Source organism: Electrona antarctica (assembly GCF_951216825.1).
Source record: "Electrona antarctica genome assembly, chromosome: 6".
Classification (NCBI taxonomy): Eukaryota; Metazoa; Chordata; class Actinopteri; order Myctophiformes; family Myctophidae; genus Electrona; species Electrona antarctica.
The window spans coordinates 7,940,071-7,952,629 of record NC_136811.1 but is presented as its reverse complement, the minus strand read 5'-3'; the positions used below and the strand labels follow the sequence as shown (position 1 = coordinate 7,952,629).

Here is a 12,559-nt window from a genome sequence, read left to right as displayed (position 1 = left end):
TCATTTTACTTTGTACTTTTTTTTTTTTTTTTTACATATTCCATAACAGAAATGAAAAGGAGCAGGAATAAGATAAATCTTATTTATACCTGCTCCTATCTATCATTAAAAAATCACACCCGTGTGAACTGAGTGGTGTAAGGTCTTATATAGACTGATCAGCTGTGGTCTGACGTAATGTCTGACGTAATGAAATCACACCGTGTGAACTGGGTGACCGTAGCAACCATGCTCATTTTTTGGTACGAACAGACAGACAGACAAACAGACAGACACGTAAACTAACAAAGCCAGTTGTAGGAGTGGTTTACACCACTCAAAAAACATCTAATTGATGCTGCTACCAACCATTAATTTTACATCACCATGATTACATCAAATAAAAAAAGAGAGAAAAACAACAAAGACAAAAGAACATGTTATGCTTTGAGCTGTTGAACATATATTCTTTCAGAGCGAACGTTTTTAACTCAAATCTTTGTTTCTGGGGGGGTTCCTTCCTTGGAACAACATATTTTCAGATGGGGGTCGGCGGCCGATTACATATCATTCTAGGGGTTCTTGACATGAAATAGTTTGAGAACCACTGACATCAGAAAACTGTCATGATTTAGAAGGCATTTGTAGAATCGGCCTCAGGTCTAAATGGGATAATGAAAGGGCCCTCAGCCTTCTAAACCAAGGGGCCAGTGAGGCTATTCAACGTTGAAGCACTGGGCCCTAGTGGTAGGAGGAGGGACTACAGGCGGACCCGTGGATTCATGACCGGGAAACCCCGTGCAGCTGGGCTTTAACATTGAGCGCTCGGTTGCACTTCCGCATTTGACCACCAAAATGTGGTGGTCAAATGCGGAAGTAGACGTTCTGAGACGGTACTTCCGGCAGTCTTCCGGGTGCTTCAAAACGCCACTGAGCAACTTCCACTGACATGAATAGCTGGGGGGGCGGAGCTTCGCGCCAGTTCAGTCTCTATCCTTTTATATACTCTATGTTCTAAACCCTACATGCAGCCTATCAGGGTTTGACCCCTGACCTTCACAGGAAGTGACCTCACCTCCTCAAACGACGACTGCAGGTTCATTCCGAAGGCCACCCCGATCAGACCAAATAAGGAAAGGGAGAAGGTTCCCATGGTGAGCTGGAGATTGAGACGCATCATCACATTCCGATGACTACAGAGGGACAGAGAAACATACGATCACTAGTAGGTAATGATCTGTAACAGACACAGTTATTGTGTGCGTGTGACGTGCGTGCGTGTGTGTGTGTGAATATACCTGTCCAGATTGATGAAGATGACACTCTCAGAGTCGTCGATCAGTCCTCTGAGCTCCCTGGCTTCGTCAGCCAGCTCCTGAGCCTGAGTTGGACCAGTTCACATGACACAGTCAGTCAGTCAGTCACCAGCACACGTTGTAAGCTAGTTACACTAGCACAGTGGTTCCGAAACTGTTTCTGTAGCATGAGGCAGCTTGACGTACTGTACAAGTACACCCACTGGACATGACGCTAGCATGTCGCAGGGACATCCAACCTTTGATGCCGAGTGTCAGGCGGGGAGACATTGGGTCGCATTTTGTTGTAGTCTCGCGTGGCCAGACTGTTGCCTGCCACAATATCCACAATTCAAATGGTTTCGTCATACAATCTTGGACAAGGAAGCTCTGATCTTGAGCAAGCAACAAAGCGGAAGTGTATAAATCAAAATCATCTAAGCATATATAGCTCGCTGCTTTAGCAGGAATGGAATTTTTTTAAATAAAATGTAAAGATATTTTCGTGAACGGAAATGACGAACAGATGCCAGCTTCCATGTTGGTATTTTGGGAGGTGTAGTTCCAGACTCTATATAGCATTCGGACATTGTGGAATAGTTGTCTGGCTACGTCAAGACTACAATTTTAAAGTCTTTGCACACGGGTCCCATTTGTAGTCATTGGTATGACCCGGCCGGGGGATCGAACCCCGACCTCCCAGTCTCAGGGCGGACAGACACTCTAACCACAAGGCCACTGACCTGGTCTAAACTTAAACTGTGTGTCAATGAAGGCAAATTCCTTGTACGGTATAAAACACTGAGTTCTTGTTCTTCTGATGCGCTCACAATACACATACAGCTCGGCCTCAACATGATGACTTCATCTTGACCTCCTATCATATCCCCCCCTCCACTAGGACCCTCAGGTCAGCAGACAGACGACTCCTAGCAATTCCAGCGACAAAGAAGAGGCTCAGGGACGACCGTGCCTTTTGCTGTCGCAGCTCCTACATTATGGAACAGATCCCCCTTGCTGTCAGGTCTGCCCCCTCCGTTGAGAGCTTTAAGTCAAGACTCAAAACATTCCTATATTCACAAGCCTTTCATTGGTATTGGCATCTGGTGCCTTGTATTATCTGAATGATGTGCCATGTTCTGACTTCTGTACAATATACATTTTGTTTTGTGTTTTTTTGGCGAGTTTTGTTATGTTTTGCTTTTGTTCGTTTTTCTTTGTGTTATGGTGTTCTGTTTTCTTAGTTTTGAGTGTATTGTGTTGTGTTTTTGTCCAATTGTGAGGACATTGATAGATTAAACGCAAGTTGAAAAATGGCAGTGTGCATAGTTTCCAGTAACCCTCCCTCCCTCTTCTCTTCTACCTCTATTTCTCTCCAGGTTCCAGAGGGGGTCTTCTACAAATCTCTACACAGGCTCATACCTTGACCCCCCCCTCCCCCCAAGGCAAAAGTATCTGTATCCACGACCCCCGGAACCCCCTTTAGTCACAACTGCCATGCCATGCCATCTAAGGCTAAGCCAAGCGTGTAGTGATGACCTTAGATGATCATGCCAGCGGGATCCGATGGTAATTCCGACGGAGCATTAGTCCGACATGTGGGAACAACGGTCAGACTAGCGCTCGAACATGCGCTGCTCCCGTGCTTGCGGTTATGGTTAGTCTAATGACTGTCAGACCAGTAATAGTGTCGGAACTAAAGCCTGTACCCCATGCCAGCACCCCCAATGTCATCCGTGCCTCAGGCCATCTAAGTCACACACTACCTGCTTGCACGTGTGTGGTGATGACCTTAGATCATGCCGGCGCCCCAATTTCCAAATGTTGCCGCCCCAAATGTCATTCCACTGGCCATCTAAGCCGCACGCTACACGCTTGCGTGCGGTAATGACCTTAGATCATCACGCCGGCACCTCTAATGGCATTCCCCCGCCCTTGGCCATCTAAGCCACACACACTACATGCTTGCGTGTAGTCATGACCTTAGATGATGACGCTGGCTCCCCAAACGTAATCTTCGTGCCATGACCATCTAAGCCGCACGCTCCACGCTTTGCGTGTAGTGGTGACCGTAGATGAACATTTTGCACTCTGCATCCTTGACGACCATACTCAATAAACAACCCTAAAGCTATTTTTTGTCTAATAGCTTGGTCTTTCCTAGTGAATTTGTTAATATATTTGGGGGCAATATTCCGGACTGGTGTTTTCCCTCTTGAAAAATAAAAAATAAAACTCTTGTTTCTGCTGTGACGGGGAGTGCCGTATTTGGTCAGATCGAACCTACCTGCATGTAGTAGTTCTCTAGAAGCAGCTCCATCTCCTCAGCGTGGTCAATGCCTAGACTGCTCTCTTCACTAGACACACACGCACGCACACACACACACACACACGCGCACGCACGCACGCACGCACGCACGCACGCACGCACGCACGCACGCACGCACGCACGCACGCACGCACGCACGCACGCACGAAGGTTTTGAGAAGCGTTTGTACACTTTGTACAAAAGGTGCAAGACTGCAAAAAGCAAGACTGTATGTAGTCGAATCCGGCAGATCAGTGACTCTGAACCCTTTCCGTTTCAGGGACCACCATAACATTAGTTTGCAATACACTGCAGTAAAAGTGCAATTGGCGGAGACCTTTAACCCATTTAGGCCAGACGTCGAAATTTAAAAAAAAAACTTTTATTCTGGAAAACCTCATGTTTCTATATCAGTGGTTCTCAATATTTCATGTGAAGGACCCCAAGAATTATATGTAATATGCCGCCGACCCCCATCTGAAAATATGTTGTTCCAGGAGCAAAGATTTGAGTTAAAAACTGAAACTCGGAATATATATTCAAATATTTGAGGGACATTTTCACGATTTTTCAGAAATAGCAGACCTACAAGTTCATAGCGCTTGAGCTTGAAGATCTGCTAAAGTATAACATAATGCTTTAAAACACCAAAAGACAATGGGTAAATATCGATCAGATTTCAAACTTAGAAACTGTACAACATCCTTTTCTTTGTCACTGCGGTGGGATGAGTTCAATATTTCACAGATTCCATGCAAGTTGCAACCTTGATAAAGGGATGGTAGTAACACGATCAGTCACTTACTGTATCTTTGTGTTATTTTTACAGTTATTTCTCAACTTCTCTCATACACTATGAGGTCATACACTATGAGGTCATACAGAGGTCTGATACTTCTCTCATACACTATGAGGTCATACAGAGGTCTGATACTTTTTTGTTTGTTTTCCGTCTGCATGAAATTCTTGTGGTTAAAATGCCATTTTGAGTTTGAAGAACGTTTAGATGTTGAGGAGGATTTGTAATAATAATTCAAAAATAATTTAAACTAATATTAGAATTATTGTGCATGCGTGTGTGTGTGTGTGTGTGTTACATACAACACTCTGGGATCGGTCCACTTGGTGAGGCAGAGCTCTTCGATTATCTCCTCTTCGTCCATAATCTTCAACAGAGAATCCTTGAACACCTTAATGTCCGTTTCCAACTCTGATAAACTGATGGAGGGAGAGAGAGAGAGAGAAAGAGAGAGAGAGAGAGAGACAGAGAGACAGAGAGAGACAAACAGACAAAAAATGATAAGTAAGTCAGAGAGACTTATTGTCGGTATCAGTCAGGGTGTGTGGGAGTCTATCCCCGTTTCAATGCGCTAAACCTCTGGGAGATGGAATGCTGAGGACGGTGGAACGCCACACCTACCATCAGCTCCCAGTACTTATACCGCACGACATCAATACGTGCTCCTCATACGCTGAGTTGGCGGTGCCCGGGGATCGAACCCGTGACCTTGTGGTCGAAAAGGCGAGTGCTCTACCGACTGAGCTACGCAGACACAAAAGAACAGGGCGTGAATATCAATCAGTGAAAGTGCATAGTGCAAAGTACAGACAGAGGCTTATTGCACACTTTTTATTCGTACCCCCCAGATATGGGACGTTATCAGCCAGCCCCTCGAATACTCTGTGTATAGTGGTTGAGCCCCAGAGCAGCTGTTAACATTGATCCGGTTGCTATGCAACGCCTCCGTCACCACCGGCTATGGGACGTTACAACTCCCGTCCATTTACCTCGGTTCAAAGCAGGATTTTCAAACCTCCATAAGTGGGAATCTAGGAGAGCTGTCCTTGGTGATCGTCAGCCATCCAAAGTTCGGATGTCATTTGTGACTTTGTGGCGGGATCATTGTTGTAGTTGCCCATCCCCACCAGTCTAACGACCCTCGGCCATAGAAATGCTAATGTGTGGCTTTGTTTACATGAGGAGATCACCTTCTCGCCTGGCACGAACTGTATACAAAAACACCGCTTGCCTCTGTGCACGTTCACGATGACACGTGAACGCTGTTTCATACGTGAACGCCGCTGTTTCATACGTGAACGCGTGCAATGATAGTCAACGGCCAGCGTGTTCATGAGTTTGGGGCCAATCCATCCCAGAATGCACTCTGTTCCTGAGTGAAATCGCCTCATGCGCTTTTGAGCAACTTAATGCAAGTGGATGGGAGGAGATATCCGGTGCCGTCTCTATTCGTATATACTCCAAGATCCTTACGGGGCTGTAACTCTCTCAGAGTTAAATAAACACTGATGAAATACAGTGTAGTTTGGGCGGGGTCCCAGAGATTATTATAAATGGTGTCAAATCCGGGTCCATTGGTCATAAATGCATGTCAAACTGTGTAGACTGATGTTAAAGGAGCATTCAGTGATTTGGGTGATTTGGAAAAAAACCCGGTCCGCCCCGGTAACAAGATGTGCACATGCACACGCTCTACAGTGGGAGAAGTACAACAGACCAACAGCACATGCACCAAGGCCCCCCCCCCCCCCCACACACACTCGATCATGATTGGAGGAAGGCCCCTCTCATCCTGATTGGATGAAGGCCCCTCTCATCCTGATTGGATGAAGGCTTTGCCACCCAAAGCCCAAACCGAAACTAGGGTTTTTTTGACCCCAGGGGCTCACTGGGGACAGGGAGGAACTCCTTATATGGTCAGCACACTTTATAGTAGGGAGTATTATCCAAAAAAAAAAGAAAAGATAAGTGATATTTGAATTAAGTGAAATCACTGAATATACCTTTAACATTAGAAGGCGCTTGTCTTGTGTGTATGATGTCACAGCGGCCTATAAGATGCTGCGGCTGGGGGTGGTCGTAACGAAGGCTCTCACTAAATCTCCAAATATCCCAAGGTATAAAATATATTTTACTAACTATAGCATTACAATATATTCGGACCGGGCTGACCTAGAGCTAAGGTGACGACAGAGACATCTAGTGTGTGTTGACGTCACATCAGGTCAATATAGAACTCCATGTATGGATACAGATGACTGGCATCGTCATCGTGACAATAGAATCCTGCAAGCCCCTATATAACCATTATCGCTATTTTACATTGAGAGCAGTTTCCAGCAGTATCTCACTACGCTCCTTGTGAGAGACAACCCAGATATTGTTGTGTCAGAGATTTAGACATCCTGGTAAAGTTCTCACTGGACACAACCGTGGTGGGTCCTAAGTCAGACACAACCAGTCCAAATTGAGAAGTATTTTATAGGGTGCAGCTGTTGAGGACAGACGCGAAGACGGAACACAAGTGTGAGATGCTGAGACGAGAGCAAAGGGAGAGAAACGGAAGAAAGTTGTTGTTTTGTTGCTGCTGCGAGAGTGAGGTCTAGCCAACACCAACTTGGGGATTCCTGGATAGCTGCCCTCCACAAATTCCTATCCAACATCAGGTTCTTGAGCTCTGCAGTGTTGTCAGCCAAGCTGTCGCGCCGCAGCACGTCTACATTAGGTGGTACGCTTCTTTCCCCTCCTGGCTTTGCCCTGGGTTGGCTCCCATAGGGTAAATTTACTTGCCTCAAGTTCCGGGTGCCTGACGCAGTGCCCTGCCAGCCTCATCCTTCTCGGAAGAAAGAGAGGATCCATAATTAAGAGGATTTATTTGTCATACTCGACACAGAAAGAAGCAGTGAGATGCTTGTGTGGCACGGTCCACAACGCTCCGCTAACAGCTCCGCTAACGTTGAAGCCGGAGACGAGCTCAGACTTACAGCAGGTTATGTTGTGTGTTGTGTGGGTGGGTTCTGTATATGCGCAATACTGGATATAATGTATGGTCTTAATGCTGCCACATTATTATTAACCCAGTGTTATCTAGTATTAAATTATGCCGGGCTTTTATGGGCCACATATCAATCAGTACACCGTATTATTATTGTTTTTTGTGGTCTGAGGGGGGTTTGTATATGCATACTACTGGATATAATATGTGGTCTTAATGTTACCACATTATCATCATCCCAGTGTTATCTAGTATTAACTTATGCTGGGTTTCTATGGGCCACGTATCAGGCACTAAGTACACTAGACGGAGATCATGATTATTCATCTGTGGCGGTGGGGTTCAAAGTGTACTCGTTTGGAGGGTGTGACGTGAACGACAGCGATCGGATCGGTGTGTCCGTCTTCGACACGACGTCTCTGCGCTGGCTGGAAATATCCCCGATGACGACGACGCCCGGAAGAGGAGGAGAAGTACCACTCGTGCGCTGCGGCCACACCGTCGCGCTGATAGAAGATATAACCTACCTCTGGGGCGGTGGCGGTTTTAAATCGGGGTCTTACTGCAACGTCCTTTATGCGTTTGATGTCGTCGTCCACCGGTGGTTCACGCCCAACGTTTGGGGCGCTGTCCCAGAGGGGAGGTACAACCACTCGGCCTGTGTCCTGGGGAAGGCCATGTACATCTTTGGAGGATTAAAGTGGATGAACTGGATGGTGACTGGATGTTGCAATGACATCTACAAGTTGGACACCACCACGATGGTCTGGTCTTTCATTAACACCAGAGGCATCCCACCGTGGCCTGCTTCGGAATGTCACTCCGCCACCATCATTGGGACAAATGTGTTTGTGTCTGGGGGCAACTACAACACCATCACAGTGTTTGATACGGTGACCAATGTCTGGCTGAGCGTCCCCCCTGCACCAGAAACAGGCTACAAGCATTCAGCGTTTGCCTACAATGGAGAGCTGTACATAGTTCGCGATTCCGTGTGGAATGTGTGGAAATTCAATCCAGAGACCTTTGCCTGGAAGACGATGAAGCCCAAGGGGGTATACCCACCTCCGTCGATGCGCTGCTGCATGGTGGGAGATCGCATCGTCGTCATTGGAGGATACGGACGCTCCAATGACCTGCACTTCTTACACTTAAGTCCTACTCTGAAGACGTTATGCAAAGTAGCAGTCGTCCGGTTTGGTTTGGAGCAGTCAGAATTACCACATAACATCAGGTGGGAAATGGCAGCCATCAAAGGAACCGAAATGACGGCGATCCCACGAAATAAAAGACTAAAACGTCTAATAAGGTTCTGTGTCCCATGTGGAACCGAGGAATCATATACAGTCTTCATTGGTCTAATTCCTGGTATCCTTTGGGTCCGTTTCGTGGCTAAGCACCACCGTGTCATGGCTAAGTCCTTCTGTGATGCATTGGTAGACGCATTGGTAGACGCCATCGTGGCTTCCATTATGTAGGTGGTATTTTCAGGGGAATTACATGATTTGCTCAAACCGTGGCCTCGCTTTGTGCTCTTTCATATTATGGAAGCCGTGCTGAACGCACACACATATGGCATACCACGTTCCTGCATATTTGTGGCCAAATTTGACTGAGGGACTGCCATTGGATTTTTTTTAATTTTCGTTCTTTTCATGTCATATGAAATCAAGGAATCATAGCTTCAAATTTTGTTCAGTTTGACCCACCAGTTTTGGAGATATGGCTTATAGAGTAATGTCTTGTAGAGAAACAGCGAGTTGAGAAAATAGGCTTGAAAGGTTCACTTCTGTGGACTCTAACATTACACCTAGCTACATGTTTAAGCTACATATTTACATGTCGATTTCAGCTCTGACACTTATTTCAGACATGCTCTAGTATGTGAAGAGTCTGCCTGTGCTATTAACTCATTTTGGATAAAAAAGAAAAGAAAAAGGTTTTGCTCCTCTGGTGAAAAGCTGGAGGTTGCGCGATGGCAGTCTCTCAGTCAAATCTGGTCATATTTTAGCATCGGGGGAGTGTCCATTACACCTGGGTCTGACCACCTCCTAAATGCAAAAAGCAATGTTTGATTTTACACAAGAGCGATCTGTGCGCTGCTCAGCAGTGTTGCCATGTCTGTTTATTATGTGTGTATTGTTTTCACTATATCGACACCCTGTTCTGTAGTAAACCCTGAACGCCCTACTCGTCGCACCCGTGCCATGAACTCAGCAACTGTACCCCAATTCTCCTTGATGTTCAGTGACTCCCTGACCAGTGAGGCAGCGCTGACCGGCGGAGTGATCGGTGCCAACACTGTCTGCTGAGTCACTTCTAACTACATTTAAAGGACCTATAACATAAAATTCAACTTTTTCAATTTCTTTTGTGTTTTTGGGGCTCCCATATGTGTTTTCTATCCCCACAAATAACCAATTTTGAACAATCAGGCTTTCATATAATATAGGTGGTTTAATGGAAATTGCTCTCAGGAACAGCTCAACTGATGTCATCAATGTCACCCTACTTTGTATAATTCCTCCTCTTCTACAGTCTGCAGTTCCAAATTTGCATTTCCACTTTGTTTACAATGTCCACCATTGTTGATTTTCCAAGCTGGCATGGAATGGAAACAAGCATGGGTTTATCTAGCATCAGTATTATCAGTATTATAATGACTCAAATATTAAATAATCTGCATATCAGCACCCCCACCACCTCAGGACATTGTGGTACTGCAGCTAAAACTGCTTTCAAAGTCCAGAAAGAAATGACAAGGACTGCATATCAGAGTTGTGATTAAGGCTCAAACCATTAGAAATAACTTTGAGGGACATAGACAATATGATATTAAATATTAAAAGCAGTTTTAAAATGCATGTTATTTGCGCTTTAACACAAAGTGCTCTGAGATCCTGAACTCTGTCGCCCCCCCTCAGGCTCGCTCAAGCACATGGAGGCGGGCAGAAAGAAAATGGCGCAAAGATAAACTCCACGTATCCTTAGATATTTTACGCACGTGCCTCTCTGACTATACCAAAGAGCAGTGAAATCTGCAAAAACTGATTTTTATTCTAAATTAGTTAGCAAGAACAGCAGTAAACCTCAGGTTCTTTTTAATATTTTCAATTCCCTCACAAAGCCCCGTGCAGCTTCTCCTGTCATCCCATCATTGTTGCTTTGTACAAAATTTCAAAGATTTTTTATAGACCGTATCGGTGACCTCCGGTCCGCTCATTCTCCCACAGCCCCAGACCCTCCCCCTGTGCCCTCCCACGGCTACCCTCAGCCACGTTGAGCCAGTGTCTCTAGCCACACTCACTGATGTGGTCATGCGCCTGAGGCCCACCAACTGTCTCACAGACTGCATCCCATCCCGGCTTTTTAAAGAAGTATTCAATGCTACCGGCCCAAGCGTGCTATCCATAGTAAATTCCACCCTCCTCTATGGTTCTGTCCCTGCCGCCCTGAAACATGCAGTTGTCCATCCCATTTAAAAAATCACACCCGTGTGAACTGAGTGGTGCAACTACACATTTATTGTTATAGTTACTGTACATTAGAACCAGGAAAGCATCTGTGTCATAAGTACTCTCCGCATGAATTCAGTCTCAACAGTGTCATTTGAAGGTAGGTCACTCAGGCGTTGAATTTTGCCACTATGCCTAACATCTGTTGAGGAATAACTATAAAGATTGATTATATAGAGATTGATTCACTCTGACGTGATATCTGTGATGTCAGTGACGTCACATACTAACCATAGCAACCATGGTCGTTTTTTGGTTGCTAACCATAGCAACCATGCTCGTTTTTTTGGTACGAACAAACACGGGTACACGGGTACAAAGCCAGTTGTTGGAGTGGTTTGCACCACTCAAAAAAGAATAACCTTGATGCCTCTATCCTCTCTAATTTCAGACCCATCTCCCACCTGCCATTTCTTTCTAAAGTCCTTGAAAAAGTTATTTACACCCATCTACAGTCATTCCTGCTTGCACATGGACCCCATGGAAAAATTCCAATCCGGCTTCAAACCCGGCCATAGTACCGAATCTGCGCTCCTGAGAGTTTTTAATGGCTTACTTTTAACAGCTGACTCTGGTGGTTCCTCCGTCCTGGTCCTCCTAGACCTTTCATCTGAATTCGACACTGTTGACTATGCCATTTTAATCTCACGATTAGAAGACCACCTCGGTATCTCTGGCACTGCCCTGGCTTGGTTTCGATCATACATCACTGATAGAACCTTTATATCATCAAGACTGGACTAACTCCCTCTTCTCCGGCATTGACCAGGCATCACTCAAGCGCCTGCAGTTGGTGCAAAATGCAAAATGCACAAAAAAACGAGAACACATAACACCAGTTTTAGCTGAACTTCACTGGCTCCCTGTCACTTTTAGAATAGATTTTAAGATTATTTTATTTACCTATAAATCCCTGCACGGCCTGGCCCCCTCTTATCTAACAGAACTTCTGGTCCCTTACACCCCACAAAGGGCACTGAGGTCAACAGACAAGCTGCTCCTGGAAGCTCACAAAACGAACCTCAGGAGTAGGGGCGACCGTGCCTTTGCCTCTGCTGCTCCTAGGCTCTGGACAGGGGTGAAAGTGGGCCGGGACGGTCCGGAGCTCCGACCCGGTAAGACATGACCGGCCGGAGCGCACCGGAGCTATCAAAATACTATATTAAATAACCTGCCAAAACAAATGTCCAAGAGCAAAACAATCAAAACATAATCTACTAACGTCAGAATCGGGGTTTCTTAATAAAAAGTGCTTCTGAATTGTAACAGTGTGTTTGTGTCAGCCAGCGTAATGATCCGTTGTTATTTTATTAATCCACCACCGCACGCCACGTACTGGAGGAGAAGAGTTTCTCCCTTCGGTTCGCTCGCAGCAGCGCCGTGCTGTAGCGCCGTGCAGGCAGTACCAGTTCACTTTGCAGGTTGGAAATCCGCTAGAGAGCGGATACGGAAACGGACGTTTGTCTGCCTAAGGTATACGTGCAAATGACCGGATATAGAAGGCGGGCTCTCTACTACGACGAATCCACCAACGTTCAAACCATGTTTCTGGTTGGCTGACAAGACTGGCACAACGCAATACTTAGTTCTGATTGGTTCATAAAAAAGAAAAGAAAAAAAAAACAGGAAACTAATAATGAAATGCCGGCGGCAACTGTTTTGAGAAG

General features: G+C 45.8%; 2 protein-coding genes across 2 annotated transcripts in view; one reads left to right on the top strand and one right to left on the bottom strand.

The window, feature by feature from the left end:
* Positions 1-12,559, top strand: part of LOC306924690 (E3 ubiquitin-protein ligase TRIM21-like) — a 162,269-nt gene that overhangs the window by 122,663 nt on the left and 27,047 nt on the right. The window lies entirely within an intron of this gene.
* Positions 1-12,559, bottom strand: part of mrs2 (magnesium transporter MRS2) — an 82,486-nt gene that overhangs the window by 47,625 nt on the left and 22,302 nt on the right. The window contains exons 7-10 of the mRNA XM_079504331.1: positions 4,685-4,801; positions 3,562-3,631; positions 1,278-1,360; positions 1,055-1,172 (exon numbers count right to left, since the gene is read on the bottom strand). Coding sequence (XP_079360457.1) covers positions 1,055-1,172; positions 1,278-1,360; positions 3,562-3,631; positions 4,685-4,801 — 388 coding nt within the window. The remainder of the gene's footprint in view (positions 1-1,054; positions 1,173-1,277; positions 1,361-3,561; positions 3,632-4,684; positions 4,802-12,559) is intronic.